Here is a 16,897-nt window from a genome sequence, read left to right as displayed (position 1 = left end):
AGAACTGTACTTAAGTACTGTACTTGAGTAAATGTACTTAGATACTTCCTGTGTCACATGCGGAGACGCGCTGTGGGCGTGTTTGTGTTGTTTACTAACAAGACTATCATGGCGGCGGCGGAGCTCAAGTCTCGTTTCTCCACCTGGAGATATTCTCACTATTTCACTTTTGTCGAGCACAAAGAAAATAACATTTTAGTTAAATGTAAGTTGTGTCTTGGCGGGTCAAAGATCCTATCTACTGCCCAAACCAGTAATTAAAATCTCTTAAAACATCTGCAAAAACAACATGCTGGGACGAAGCTAGTAGCTAAGACCACAGAGACTCATCCGACGCCACTCCACCTCCACCTAAGCAACAGCGGCTGGATTTTAACCAAGGGACTGCTAGCCAGGGAAAAGTCGATAAAGCAATTGCACGGTATGTTGTAGAACACATGCAGGCTATTGCTACAGTGGAGTCACCCGCTTTCAGGGAGCTAGTTAGCATGAGAGCATGTCCGGGCGGCACACGGCATATGGGACGGAAAACTTTTTCCAACTACCTGGAGAAAGAATATACAAAAATGGAAAGCCAGCTAATATCGATGCAATCCAGATTGCATATAAGGCATGTCAAGTTGATCAACAGATTGTATTATTCTCCAATGCAATAACAGTACTGAAAGGAAGGCTATAAGCAGGGGTGCACACAACCTTTTTGCCCTGGTTCTCAAAGGAGCACCTGGAGATGTTGCTTGGTGCGCATCCTTAAAATGAAATAAACCGGACCTTTTGAGGGGCACTTGACTTTATAAACGGGGGGGGGAGTTGCGCTAGTGAGCATGCTCATGGACTGTTCACCGGAGCCTCGCAGCAGGGTTTCTGTGCGGAGTGCATAAAGCAGACCCTTCACACGATAGCGAGGGGGTAGAGCGAGGGATCGACAGATGCCGTCGTGCTCGCGGACGGATTAAAAAAATCAAACCTAAATGGCTTACGAATTATACTTTGGCGGCCGTTAATATACCTCGGTGGCCCGCCCAGGTAAAGTCTATGTGTGGGAAACCCTGCTATCTTACCAGTTCATATGCAACTCGCAAATATCTCTCTCTCTCAATGTTGGTGCGCAAATGCGCCTTTTTTCAAATGATCCGGTGCTCCTTTTTTCGCGGCGGGTGCACATGCGCACCAGTTATGTGCAGCCCTGGCTATAAGGGCATTAATGGGAGCCATTTTTCTAAGTAACTAAAACGTTACTTTTCACAGTAACGCATTACTTTTGTGTGTAAGTAACTAGTAAAGTAACTGAGTTACTTTTGAAATGAAGTAACTAGTAATGGTAACTAGTTACTGGTTTTCAGTAACTAGCACAACACTGGTTATAAACGACATGAATCAAAGATGTGTTGCTGTATTTTAGTGGTAAAAAAAAATGCATTCATCATCATAATTATTCTATATATATAATTTACACAGTGCCCGTAAACCGGAGGAGAACACTGGCATTTCTCCTCCTACTTGAAAGACTACGGCGGGATAGGGTCTGCAAAATGTGTTTGTGTGTGTATATATATATATATGCTATGCTCTGAACGTTCCACTTCCTGCCTGCCCGACATTACCTTACGGCTGCTTCGCGTAAAAAATAGGATTCATCCTAATTTTAGAGGAGCCCTGCGCCGAGACGCTTCTGGGATGCTTCTGAGCCGTAACACGCCGCGTGTGGTGGAATAGCACCCATTGACTAGAGTGGCCGCGATCTCTGCGAAGGCAGCGGCGCAGCCGTAATGCGACACAGACGGACCCGGTGGAAATTAGGGGTAAGAGTATTTAAATACACTTCTAATGAAGTGAAATGAAAGTCTACTTAAATAAAGCATGCTAATAGGGTATTACAAAATATTAAAAAAATAATTGTACTTTCGATCAGTATACTTAAAGGGATAGTGGAAATGGAACCTCAAATAGTTTCGTTTTAACTTATATACAAGCATAATTACGTACCAAAACAATCACACCTGATTAAAAAAATATAATAATTGCCTTACGCATGTTAGAAGCACTTTATTGCAGCTTCCCCGAAGTTTTTTAGAAACGAAATGTTCGACTCAGCCAAACCGGAAGTGACGAAAACTCAGGAAGACGATACGATAACAAACTATGGCGTCTATGCAGAATGAACGTGGAAGGGCAAATATACCAGACAAAGAAGAAGGATTGTACGAGGTATCCAGTGATGATGGCGAGTCAGAAACATCCTCTCGGCTTTCCTACGAAAATGTCGTTTTAGGAACTGAATCCGGTTCAGTAAGCGACGATGGTGAGAATATTGAGCCAGACGATGGACCATTACGTCCTTATTTGTTCGAGCCCGAGCCTGAGGTGATGGTTCACGGCATGGGCAATGGCGAGGATGACCAGGACCAGGCGCCAGATGATGCACCCCTACGCACAAATAATCTTGACTGGTAGGTCCCTAAGCATAGCTCACGCATCTTAAGATCACCTGTAGCCTTTACAAATATTAATCATTGTTAACCAGTTAAGCCCGAAGGTCCCCCCAGTGGACCCCTCCCACAGTTTTTTTTCTCTCACATGTCTCAGGGCTTCTTAACATTTATGAAACTATTAATGTTTCATACCCTTTTAAAGGTAAGAAACTCCGCTAACTGACAATAAGAACAATTGTTAGCTAGAAAAAACACAAGAGTAATACCAAGCCTTTGAATTAGCATTGAGCGAAACAATGCTAACTAATGCTAACGCTTTTTTTACACACAACACACGGTGGAAATGCCCTTATTACTATCTTAACTGCACAAACAAGATATACGATTTAAAGCTGAGACTCCACAGGTGTAATGTCATCACTGTAAGACCTCGAATTCCTGGAGCTATCAGCCAGAAAAGAGAAAGTAAACAACATCCGGTTCCAAAAATATTACAATAATTACGTCTTACCTTTTTTGATTTGTGATCAAAAGTTGTGTTCAACGGAATAAAAACGCATGTCAAGGTTAATCCAATGTCGTTGTGTCACGTATAATTTTTTACTGATAATCAATCATCATATTTATGGCAATATACTCGGTATAAAGTATTGCCGTCTTACAGTCTTATAGTATTACCTATAGTGAACATTTCTGAACAAATTTCACCCACTGACGACGAATGGCTGGGTTTCTTGGAAACGCATGAGTCGATACGCCATTCTCTGCATTTGCTGTTGCACTACAGCCATACAAAACACATCTATTCACCATAATAAAGGTCGGCTATTCACATGCAAATGCTATTGAATGTCCGCCATTGTTTGTGCCCGTCTTCCTCTGCTCTCGTCACCACCCGAAGATTCCCGACGATTCCCAAAGTATTTCGTTTCATTGAGAGGGCGCAGTAAAATTGAAAATAAAATGAAACTAGGCGCATGAAATTAAAAAAAATTGTTTATTATGCTTATTTTTAATACAAATACATAAGTTAAACCCAACATTCGCGGATTTCCACTATCCCTTTAATGACCAATATAAGTATTTGCAATTTAGTACGTAGTATATCGAAAGTGTACTTACTTGCAATTCACAATACACTTAGATTCAAGTACACTTTTAATAAGCACACTGAAATACCACTTTAAGTATTTCCGAAATAGTATATTTATTTTTAGTACATTGAAATTGAACTAAATGACATCTATTTTGAATTACACTTTTTAAAAGTACATTTTAAACACACTTTCAATTAAGCACAACAAGTAAAAGTATACTTGTATACACTTTTTTATACTTAAATTATATTTCTAATGCACTAAGTATACTACTTTTTGACCTGGGGTGGTAAAGAAGGACTTTCCAACTCTCATGTAAAAGACACTTGAATAATGCAAAACTCAAATAAATGGACATTTATATTAAATAATTATAATTCCTTACATTTATTATAGCGCTTTTCCAGATGCTCAAAGCGCTTTACACATAACACATATTTTTGTATACATGCAATGGTCACTGGACAATACCCACAGGAGCAAGTTCAGGTGAAGTGTCTTGCCCAAGGACACAACGGCTTTACAGACGCAGCAGCGGCGGGTTTCACCCCTTGATCTGATGATCATTGCACAGCGCACTGCGCCACACCGTCCATCTTCACGCCTCGAAGTTATCGAGGCACTTTTACAAGTACACATTGATATTATACATCTACTGTGGACATTACCCACAGGAGCAAATCCGGGTGAAGTGTCTTGCCCAAGGACACAACGGCCTGACGCAGTGGCGGCAGGAGCGGGTTTCGAACTGGAGTTCCCCAGCACCCCCCTTGATCTGATGATCAGATGCACAGACCACTGCGCCACCCGTCCCAAAGTAAAACCTATCTAAGGTTACAATTTCCATCATTTGTGCTCAGTGTTGGGCAAGTTACTTCCAAAATGTAATATATTACATATTACTTATTACTGTCTTTTGAAAGTAATAAGTTACATTACAATATTACTGTCTCTGAAATGTAATGAGTTACACTACTGTAGTTACTTTTTAGTTACTTTCACCAAAATAACCACAAAAGAATGGCTAGGTGTTTGAAATGCTAACATGTAGTTTAGTGCAGCTCATTCTACATCCAGTGAAGGGCAATGTGGTATAGCATAACAACTGTGTAGGCCATTAAGGCTACTAACAACTTGTATTACACGGCTTAGTTGAATACTGGATTCTGATTGTAACTTCTTAACATGTGACACGTTGTTAATCCAGCAGTACAGACCACTGTCAAGGACTATAATGAAGGTTGCTAAGGAGGATCCAGAAAGAGAAAGGAAAAGAGGTTAAAAGACGGAGCGCTGGACGTCAGATAAATCACCAGAAGAAGGCAGACAGGAAGTAAACAATAACAGGACACGGAATGGGCTCTGTAGTGTGTTTAGTATATGGCCGTGTACAGGCCCGGCTCCAGAACAACATGACTCAGGGTGCTTCTGAGATTCATTTCATTTCATTTCAAACCTTTATTTATACAGATAAATCCCATTGAGATCATTGATCTCTTTTTCAAGGGAGACCAGCTCAGATTACAGGGGGCGTAGCAGTAGTAGGTTTAAATGAGCAATAGTGGCCGGCAACAGCAATGAAAAATAGCATTGATGGTCCCCAATGAACAGATTATGGCATTTGTTATGTTTTGAAACCAAGTGAGAACATTTCAAGTAAGTTAAAAGTGCAATCCTGAAATATCTCATATAGTCCAAAGTGGACTGTGGCAAAGAAAAGCACAAAAGCTTCAAAGCTGTACTGATAACACAAATGAGAACATATTGTAAATCAAGGCAAATATGATTTGAACCAGCTCATGGTTTGAAATAGCAAACATTGAAAAGCAAAAGTATTATTAAAACCATGTACTAAATCATCACTTTGGTCCCATCATATACTCTGGGAAGAGAATATTTACTGTGCTTGAAAACTGGATCACATCATCATGTGAGGTTGACTTTGTGACCTGGAGAACATTTCAGCTGCAACATTAGCTTGTTGATAAGCTTGGGATATGAGATCTTTTTGTAGCCATTCGTGGTGAAGGCATCTGTGCTATTGTATGCATTATTTTTGACCAACATTTCTTCAGGCATGGCAGAATATGGCACTATTTTCACATGAATATTCTAGCCCTTGTCTATTTGTATACCACGAGCTGCAAAATGACCGACTAACCCCACTGTACAGGCGGGTACTTGTTTAGATATACCTGGGCAGGCTCTGTTTTGCCGTGGTATCCTGGCACCTGGGGGCCGCAGAGGGGCGGCGTAGTTTGGGGAGACGAAGACTGCTGCTCCGGGGGCGAGGGCGGCGAGTCAGGCGGGAGTAAGCTAGTGTCCACAACGGAGGGTAACGTGATGTCCCCATCTGACCCGTTGCTACTGTCTGCAGTAGATGCAGTGTTGCTGGCGTTTAGTGATGGTTGCTTTAACCATTCTCGTATAAATGATTATCCACAGGTGTGTGTCACTGCTGAAGCACTTTGAAATGATGCACGCGCAGCGGAGCAGGTCACGCGCACCTGACACAAGTTGTTGTTTGTATTTTTCGCTCCGTTCTCTTTTTTGAATAGAGGGTGCATAACATTCAACTGCCCCGAAGATCCCGACGCGAAGCCTGAAGGGTAAACACACCAGGTCTACTAATCTACCCGCACAATTTGTCTGGTATCGCCGTGTCGGAATGTTTCTATGTTAGTACATTCTTAAAAAACAAAACACCATTTAATTTCGGGTTGAAATGTGTTGTAACTGCGTTACTGAGCATTGTAACGGGTAATATATTACCCACATTTCATAAGTAATGCGTTACATTACTTCGTTACAGTAAAAAGTTATATATTACTGTAACGCGTTACACCCAACACTGTTTGTGCTATGACTATACCTACCCATCTAAGCATTACATTTGACATGGGGTGAGTACCTTAAAATATCAAAGTGTTCAGATACTATCTAGAAAAAGTTTGTACATTCATTTAAATACTTGACTTCTTCCAATCTGAAATACCTTTGAAATTCTATTAGCAATGTGCAAACAACATTTGTTGCAAATCAGAGATCATTTGCATCTACCACAATCATATTAGTGACTTGATGGACTTGATTCCAATGTACAACTTTAAAGCTGCCTTTGGAAATATAAAATAGTTATATTATACTGTCATTATTTTACATCTTATATCACACCTTTTCAAATATCTCAATATTTCCATCTCTTTAAAAAAAATCATTTTTAATTGACAATTTCTTGCAATCTTTCTTAAGAAAAGTAAAAAATAAAGATGTACTCAACAAGTACACATTCTCCTGCACAATGGTGGCCAAAAGTATGGTATATTTATTTGTGATCAATATGGAGATCACAAATGACAAAGTATTATCATTGCACACACACATTTCCATCTATAATTTCACATTTAGATGTTATGCTTTAATCATGCTAATGTGCACATTCAGGCTGCACAAAACTACTTTTTACCGCAGGAATAATTGCATAAAGAATCTAACCAAATGTTCAATTTAAAAGAGAAATGTGTAGTGTACAGTATATGAAATATCATAACCCATAAAGCATATGAGACGGGCTCTGTGCTTCAGAAGAGTCGGGTGGTCTGGATACTGCAGACCCCCTCCCCCAGTGACACACCTGTAACACTGCTGCTGCCTGTCTGTTAGTGAAGGGTCATGCAGCAGGTCTTTTATGAGCTGAGCACGCATTTTGACTTACATTTTATATTAAAAGCATTTTTTGTAAACACATGCATTGTTAAAGAGGTAAGATTCTGATGAGGGAGGAGCGTTGGCCTGGCCCAATTTACCCCTGCACATCAGACTATGTCATTCTTCTCTTTTTCATGGATTTCACTGTGCCTCCTTTGAGAATAAACAGAGACCTCGCTCACATCCTACTCAGATAGGCCTGTCATGGTGCATATGGGGAAATCAATAATCTTATTGATTTGCTCATGCATTTTTCATTGTCAGAATAATGTTAGAGTAGCTGCTGCAGAGCTTTCGTCTTCTAGCCTTATGTTGATCTCATTAACGCTCGCGTGTTTGGTTTCGGCCGTTCCCGCTGCTCTCGGTTCCTGCTCGTGCCTCATCGGTATTCTTAGGCAAACCTCGCGCCGCGCGCACCCCTCTCCAGCAGCAGCAGCAGCGGCACGCGCATATCAGGAGAAGGAGAGGGCATCTGCAGAGCTCGAGACGCGCCTGACGGACTGGACTGCCGCCATGAGCACGCAGCGCGTGATGGAGATGATGTTCTGCTAGGAACCGACAAGAAGCTACTGTGGCGTCGCGTGAGGATCTGAACACCATGAAACTGCTGTTGATACTCACGCTCGTATGGCGCGAGGCGTCGTGCGGATCTCCGAGTGTCCAAATCGGTAGGCTCTTATTTTCTGTCACCCCCCTTCCTTCCTTGTCTTTACCTCTCTGTTCATCCGTACGTGTAAATGACTCCCTTGCTCCCCTCCTTCGCGCATCCCCCGCTCTTTCTCTGTCTCCAGCGGAAGGGCCTCTGTCATGTCCCCCGTGCCGCTCATTAGAGAGGCCTTCTGACTGTACAGCGGCTGCTGCAGTGCTCCTATTTATGTCAACATATTTTGTCTGTGTGTTATGTGCTTATATGCGCGTGCATCTCATTAACATTGAGACGTGTGCGCACGCACGCATATGCACGTTTGTTTCTCGGTAGTTCAATCCAAATGATTAAAATCCAGCTCTTCAGACGTGTTTCCTGAGAAGAATTCCTTATTGGACCACAAATGCAGATATACACAGCAATCCCCGAGCCACTGTGTTCAGTGTTAACCATATGCTTTTGCATTGCATTCAAATAGTACTATTTGTTAGCCATGTCAATGTTATCATGCTACAAGTGTTGCCTTAAAGAAATCAAAGGAAATGGGTTGATACATTTAATTGTCATGTCATTAATTTGACAAATTCTCAATAAATTACTCAACCCAAAGATGAATTTAAAGAGCAACTTGCAGGGTTTTTTTTTTCTACATTTATGCTTAACCTTGCCTGAAAATTACAATTAAAAAAGTTAATGCAGGATTTTATATGTTTTACGAGACATAAGGGCAATAATTCAGAGGGGAAAGGAACCGTTTTGAGCTCTGCTACTAAAAACTGCTTTTATTTTAACGTCAAACGCTTCATATTACGTCACATGGGGGAGCAACTTTCTCCTACTCCTTCTCTGACCAATTCACGGAAGTAGTTGGTTTGAGCGGTTGTGTTTTATTGAGCTGGTATTTTTCTGGAGTTTTACCTTGTATTTCACCATTTGTAATCATGGGGAAGTATTGTGTTTGTCTAGGTTGCACACATTCCAGCCTGTCAGGACATTGAGTCCACAGTTTCCCTAACAGGAAAAGGACTGGAGCTAGCTTTCGGTCCTGGGTGCGTTTTGTGCAGGCGAAGAGACGGGACTTCAATGTCTGTGACGAAAAACGCGAGGCAGGTGATCTGATGGAGTTCAGGATGGGATATCGAAGCCAGGACCGTGTGAGGCTGATAGCTAGTGCGGTTCCGTCAATACACCTAGCTTCTTTATCAGCTCCGGTAGCAGCAGCAGCCACCGGTGGTGGCGGGAGTGATGATCGAGGATCGGTCAGAGATTCAGCTCCACAAAAATGTGAACTGTGCACCGTAGAAAAAAACGTTTACAGTTTATATTTAAAATGCAAACGGGAAACACTTGCAGATATGCGTGTTGGCAACAATATCTCCAGCATTACGCCCTCACCATGGAATGAAAACTTTAATTAATTTTTTTCTGATCAGAAGTATAATCTATTGTAAAAATGAAATAAATTAAACAACCACATTATAAAAGTTGACTTTTATCCCCAAAATTTATATTATTTATTTATTGAAATAAAAGTAATTCAGTACGGTGATGGTTTAATTAGGTGAGTGGAATGTTACTGTCAATATCTTTTCAGATTCTGTGTGTTTTAGAACCGCTAAATAAACTAAAAATAACCCTGAAATGTGACCGTGTGTCATTTTGTTTAATTTTGTAAAGCAGCTCATTAAAGGTGCCAGAATGGAGCGCTGAAGGCAATTTTAGAACTCAACTCAACCTTGATAATAATAATATTAAGCTTTATATTTGTATAGCACATTTCATACAAGAATTGTAGCCCAAAGTGCTTCACAGAAGTTAAATAGACAAATGAGAGTAAAATAGACAAAATAAAAGCAATGCAGAAAATATAATTATAAAAGCAATGTAGACAATAACAAATATTGATTGATATAAAGCTATCCAACAGCTAAATCTAAACAAATATATTCACACGATTAATACATGACGTCTCAGACTTGTGACTCAGACTCGAACACAGGTAATGATGACTCGGACTCGTCCCAGACTGGGTGACTTCGACTTGAACTCGGATTTTCAAAGTGGTGACTCGAGAGTGATTGGGACTATATAACTGGTGACTTAAATGAAACACATATTATAAGGGCTTATGATACATTGAAATAAATCCCTAAAAACATTTTTGTTGTAAAATGTATTTTAAAAACATGTATTAAATGAATTATTATTATTAAAAGTAAAAACACTGTAATATTTATACAAAAAATATAGCGAATCATTTTCTTTCTGATGGTCTGTGTCTGTGTTTCCAGGTGGTCTGTTTCCGCGGGGTGCAGATCAGGAGTACAGTGCGTTCAGGGTTGGCATGGTTCAGTTTGGAATGGCAGATTTCAGACTGACTCCACACATAGATAACCTGGAGGTGGCTAACAGCTTTGCTGTCACTAACTGCTGTAAGTATCACATTTCTTTTTACCAAACATGGTTTGAAAAACTACAGAGGAAAATGTGTATTACACTCAAAAAAACGATTCAAGCCCTTCTTAGACTTGACACATTAATAATTGTTTCACTTTACTTAAATATTTTTATTTAAGAAATAAACCTAAGTATAGTTCATTAGTGTAACACAAATTACATTAATCAATTCACTTATTAAATGTATTTAAGACAGAGCAACTCAAAATGAATTGTTTTCATTTGGGACCGCCCCTTTGCACATCACCTTTGCGCATGCACAAGATCCGTTCTGTCATTTGCCGCCTTTTGTCTAACACTGACGGTGTGAAACTGACGGTGGAAAGTCTATTATTTGGTAAGTATTTGTTTTTTCTAGTAGTTTAGAATGTTCCCTGTTTCCAAGTAGGCCTAATGCCTTTTCATTATATCGACAAGAATATTTGAAACCACCGTGTTATATTTTGCTCCGTTTTTAGTTGGGTCTAAACAGCAAGCTAGCTAGCTTGCTAGATATGGTTAGCATTGAATACTGGATAGTAGAGATCATTAGATTATATTAAATTAGATGTCACGTTATTGTCATTGAACACAGTACACCGAAATTCAGTTTAAATTCAACCAAAAAATGCAAAGAGTAATTCAAGTGCACGAGGTAAAGCTAGCTAGCTGGATAACTGGTTTGTTAGCTAGCTTGCTAGATACGGTTAGCATTGAATACTGGATAATGGAGATCATTAGATTATATTACATTCGATTTAACGTTATTGTCATTGAACACAGTACACCGAAATTCAGTTTAAATTCAACCAAAAAATGCAAAGAGTAATTCAAGTGCACGAGGTAAAGCTAGCTAGCTGGATAACTGGTTTGTTAGCTAGCTTGCTAGATACGGTTAGCATTGAATACTGGATAATGGAGATCATTAGATTATATTACATTCGATTTAACGTTATTGTCATTGAACACAGTACACCGAAATTCAGTTTAAATTCAACCAAAAAATGCAAAGAGTAAGCGCCGCCATTTTCTATCATAAAGCTCAGCAGGTCTGTCCATCTCTCTCCTGGCCTTAGTGCAGGCAGAGGAGGACAGGCGGAGCCACTCGTTTCTGTAGGAGTTCAGTTGAGTTTAGTTTTTTACTGCCAAATATTTAATATAAATAATGAGATAATATATATATGTGAATCTTGTATGGGTTACCTCACTCACAAGCAGGCACCCAGAGTTGTGCAGAAACGTAGGCCTGCTTTATAAAACATGTCTACTAGACTCTTAATTTTAAAGTGTGATCTGTTATCATTTTTTTTTTGGGTTGTGCAATCTTAGGCAATTATGTGTTGTCTGTGAAAATTCAAATATATAAGCATTTTAATCACACCTCTAATATATTTATGTTGTCTTTTGCAGTTTGATCAGCATTAACAAGCATCTTGGGGCAACCTCTTATTTATGGTAAGTACACGGCTACTTTCACATTACTTGCATAAGCTGATCTGTGACATTGTCAGTTGTTCAGTGTCAATTGCTAATTCTCTTTTTTCTCTTTTTCAGGTTATGCATGTGGCAGTGCAAACACTGCAGTTTGGAACTAGCTAGCAGGTATTTGTTGTTAAAACATTTCCGGCAGACACATGCACATTTAAGGGGCAGTTGTCGCTATCCATGTCCATATACTGATTGCCCATGTTCGTTTGACACATGGAGTAAACTTTTAAATCACACATACAAAACTCATGCTAAACAGCTAACACCAAAGCCAGTAGAATTAACAAGTAACAATTGGTTGTATTGTGCTTGTTAATAATATTTTTAAGGTGAATGCGGAGTTTTTGAGGATCACAACATCACCACTTCAATCAAAGTTCATGTGGCAGCTGGACCACTTCTCAGACAAGCTCTTGAAGATCTTCAAGACCAAAGGAGGAGTGAAGGGGCACAAAATCAAGGAAGCCCTTGCAATATCAGATTCGGTTAGTATAAATGCAGAGAACCTCGTTTTTCACTGTATTGTTTTTGTCCATGATCATATGAACACATTTAAGAAATTGTCTGCTTTTATAGTGTTTTTAAGGCAATAGCTTATTGTGGAAATGTAGGTGTAAGGAGTCCTGCTTAGGGACACACACGACAGATACAGCCCTCTACGTTGTAAACTACCTGCTCTGTTGCACATGCATTGTGCTTAATTGTCTTTGATTTATCGCCCCTGCTTTAGTTTGAAAACATCCACATCAAGAGGGGGTGCATCCTGCGAAGCATCGCGATCTACCTCAACGAGGATCCAGACTCTTTTTTTAAGGAGTATCAGGTATGTTTATCACAATATGTTTTCAATGTATTGGTTAACAGTGTTACCCACAATTATAACCACCATTACTTACATTTATAATAAGAAAATTATATGGCACACAACCCTATCCCTGCTTACATCTAAATATCTTATCACATATCATAAATACATGCAGAAATAAATAAATCTATACATTAATATAGGAATGAATATATGTAAGAATGAATAAATACAGAAATAAAAAAATAATAATAAATAGATACAGAAGTAATTTCATCGGGCAAGTGTTAAAATAAATATAGAAAAAAGTGAATTAATACATTTATACAGATATAAATACATCTATAAATTAACATAGGAATACAATTGATAAATACAAATGTGAATTAAAACATGAATATATCTGGAAATAAATACAAATAATAAATGAATGCTGAAATAAATATTTACATTTATATATAAATACATCTATAAATGAATAAATAAATATGGACATGAATACATATGTAAGAACTTATAAATAATTGAATAAATACATAAATAAAATAATAAATAAATGCTGAAATATATTAATCAATAGATTCATGTTTAAAAAGGTATGTGAATGCAGCAATTACTAAATTGTTAAAGGAATAATTACATAATCACATAAATCAAGGAAATAAATTATTAAAGAATAAATAATCAAATACATATCGAAATAAGTAGGTAAATGCATAATTAACTACAGGAATAACAACAAATTACATTATTAAGTAGGGACGTAAACAAATAATACCTGAATTAATAAATAAGATAACGTTGATAATCAAACAGAACATACAGGAATATATCTTTATAACTTATTTATGCAAACATTTTCTTTCAAGCTTAATTTAGTTCTGTGTTGGAGGTCCTAACCTTCTCTGGTATCACTCGGACATTTTTGTCCAAATTGGTAATTTTTCACATCAGATTTGGCTATAATGATTTTGTGTTTTTTCTAGATACTTTTTGGAATTTCAATTTTTCTAATCGGTCTCGAATACACTGTACAAATTACCCTAATTGTCCATTTAAAAAATGTTCCCACACTTCCCAAAAAGTGTGGGGGAAAAATATTTAAATATAATATTTGTATCATATCATTTTATCATTCAAGTTTTTGAAAGTGGACATTTTTATCCTGAGTGGCCAAATAGGGTAGTACATTTGAGTGATACCAGAGGGTTAGTCTAAAACTGTTTTGATCAATTAGGAGAGCCACATAAGTAAATCTGCTTCTATAAAATGTAGTAATTCAGGTTTTAGTTAACACATATGTTGTATGTTTGTGTCTTTGTTCAGGCCTCTGCCTCTGAAGATGCCAAGAGGGACATGGCAAACACAGTCATGGGCATATACACACTTCAAAGAGATGTGGATGGGCAGCCAGAGGACGTGGGAATTGTCATCGAAGGCAATATAGTCATGGACAACTTGGGCAGCGTGATTGTGGGGTTTGTCATGCTATTGGGACTTATTTATGCCCTGGATTTGAGCTTTCCGGACAACCTCAAACACACCTTCGAGTTCATGCAGAAGGTAGTGATGAATCTGGATGGGCACAAGCTGAATGGTAAAATCGAAAGTCTGAAGATCAAGTTGTTCGATTGAAATGTGAAAAAGAAGTGACTCATGAGTTCATTGTTGTCATTTTATTCACGAGTTTCCTAATCAGAGCAGATTGAGCCGTTATATCAATCATTTGTTCTGTGCTTTTCTGTATTTGTTTCAACACACTGTAACACTATTTCCATATGTTGGTGTTTGCAGTGCACTCTTTATGTTATGTGTTATTGTCCTGTTAGAAGAGCAGTGCATACCCCTGTTATATTGTATTCATTGTATTTGGCAAAGGGAGATTTGTAAGTTAATTATAGGAGTTCCATTTCTCTGCCATTTTAAAAATGGTATTATCTTTCAGAAATGTTTTTCATCTTTCAGTGTGAATTCATTCATTTTAAAAAGACTGTATTGAATGGAGGATTGTTTTGAATAATGTGAATTTAAAAATAAAAAAAACTAAACCATGTTTTCTATCATGTGTAACACATTTTTATTAAATTATATTTAACCTCATTATTTCATTTTCAATTAATTAAATAGGATTTAGGTGGACTAGCATTATTTAAATTCATAAAGGTAATGTTATCATTTTACTTAAACTCTATTTGAAAAATTTGAGTTGGACTAACTCATTTACATTATACTGCATGGATGCCATTAGTTTGAGTTTGTGCCACATATATTTATTGGATGGAAAACCTGCCAACAATAAAATTGAGTTAATCCAATGAGTTATTTCTTTGAGTGTAGAAGTGCATAGCTTGACCAGTGTACTCTAATTTTAAGGCTGCTTTCAATGTCAATATCTGATCTGTTTTTTCTATGTCTTTCTTATTGAATGTGTGTGAAATGGTAGCTGGAGAGGTGCCAATTCATCTCATGCCAAGCTACTTTTGAGCAAGGCACCAAACCCCTCACTGTTGTACTGTAGCAACCCATCATCTGAAAAAAATCAAAAGAAAAAAAGATTATATTAATCCAATATTGACTGTTTGGGAATATCGTCACCATCCACTCTTATATCTATATCAGGACCCAGGGCTCGACAGTAACGGTTGCCAGGTTGCCATTGGCAACCATTCAGAAAAAATTTCAACCACTTCTTGGCCTTTGGTTGCTATCAGTGGCAACCACTTTTTAACATGAAGAAATAAGGACAGCTAAATGTGCACCCCAAAATAGATAAATGTTAATTATTTGTTGTATTAAGAGTGATATTTAATTATTGTTGTGACCAGTCGGAAACTGATACTTAAGTTGCACGTGCATTGGTGTGATTACGGAGCCAGAAAGCGATGCACGTTTACTCGCGTGCGCGGTGCGCTTGTTTTACAAAAAATGGCGAAGCAAATTACGTTTTTTGACTGTGTGGGGTAAAAAGTTCGGCCAACCCGTCAACATCTCAAACGAATGTTCAAAGTGATTCAACTGATAAAGCGCATCTTGCGCTTTATCAGAACCCGAACGAAAGCAAAGAGGAAATGTGTAAAGTCTTGGGAGGCGAAATATATATGTACATTCTGCTCCGTTGTCCATTCACTTCCGGTAAAAGTTCCTTCAAAATAAGAGTCCCGATCTTGTTACTACCAAAATAAAAGTGCTAAACGAAACTTTACCATAGGAAAAATATTGGCATACAAATATCACTTCTATAAAAAGGTAACACATTTTAAATATAGTTAGACATAATTAATATCTAATTCTTAACTGTGAATGGTTTTCATTTAGTTAACATTAGAAATGTATTAGTCTGGCCAATCCAAGACTTCAATGCTGAAGGGCCAGTGGATCTATGGTGGGGGTCAGCACAAAGGTCAAGAAAACCCACATTTGAAAGGGAGACAACGGATGACCAAGAAACTAGTGACTTGCTCAATTCATTTGTGAGGGATCTGTGAAGAACAGGACAACAGCTGCACTACTGGTGTTTTGTATACCAGCAATTGAGGGTGGACACGTTTACTACCACTTAAGTTTCAAATAATTGTGTTAAATACTTATTGTAAAGCTTTTGTGTCACATGTTCATTATTAAGTTGATGTATAACAGTATAGTATCTTAATTATTTAAAATATAAGGTGACTAAAAATGGCAACCGTATTTTCAGTTTCGGCAACCAAATGCCTGGTTGCCAGCCTGACAACCACTTTTAAAAGTTAGTGTTGAGCCCTGCAGGATATAATGTGTTTAGGAAGGATAGACTGAAGGGAAAAGTAGGGGGTGTGTTGCTTTATGTGAGGAATACCATTACCTGTAGGGAGATTGCACTCCCAGCTAATATTGAGTTTGATTGTGTTGGTGTGGAAATCACACTTTCTGAGGAAATGTCCCTCACCATGATTTGCCTGTATCGACAACCCACCGCTAAGGTGGATTTCTAAGATCAGGTAAAACTCATGCTGAATTCCTGTGACTCCAACAAAGAGCTAATAATTGTAGGAGACTTTAACATAAGCTGGAATGATAAACAAAATAGAAAGAACTTAAAACGGATCATGAATAAACACAACTTAATACAACTAATGGATCAACCGACTAGAATAACCAACATCTCCAAGACTATGATATATTTCATATTTACTAACAAAACTGACAGAATAGTTAAAACCTACAACTTACTGACTGGTCTTTCTGACCATAATCTTGTTCTTTTTACCAGGAAACTCACACAAAAAAGGTTCATGGCCACAGCTAAAAC

General features: G+C 38.2%; 1 protein-coding gene across 8 annotated transcripts in view; it reads left to right on the top strand.

Annotated features, from left to right (window-relative positions):
• Positions 1-7,637: 7,637 nt before the first annotated feature.
• LOC117551595 (glutamate receptor 2-like) overlaps positions 7,638-16,897 on the top strand; it is a 148,637-nt gene continuing 139,377 nt past the window's right edge. For 5 of the 8 annotated variants that reach the window (XR_004569820.1, XR_004569819.1, XR_004569821.1 and 2 more), the window contains exons 1-2: positions 7,640-7,905; positions 10,175-10,315. Coding sequence is in view for 5 of the 8 variants with exons in the window: in XM_034224512.1 (XP_034080403.1) it covers positions 7,836-7,905; positions 10,175-10,315 (211 nt within the window). In the remaining 3 variants the exon portion in view is untranslated. Of the gene's footprint in view, positions 7,906-10,174; positions 10,316-16,897 lie in introns of all 8 variants that reach the window. The other 3 variants (XM_034224510.1, XM_034224509.1, XM_034224513.1) reach the window with 2 other exon arrangements.

Source organism: Gymnodraco acuticeps, unplaced genomic scaffold (genome assembly GCF_902827175.1).
Source record: "Gymnodraco acuticeps unplaced genomic scaffold, fGymAcu1.1, whole genome shotgun sequence".
Classification (NCBI taxonomy): Eukaryota; Metazoa; Chordata; class Actinopteri; order Perciformes; family Bathydraconidae; genus Gymnodraco; species Gymnodraco acuticeps.
The sequence above is the reverse complement of the archived record's forward strand: the minus strand, read 5'-3'. Positions and strand labels throughout refer to the sequence as shown.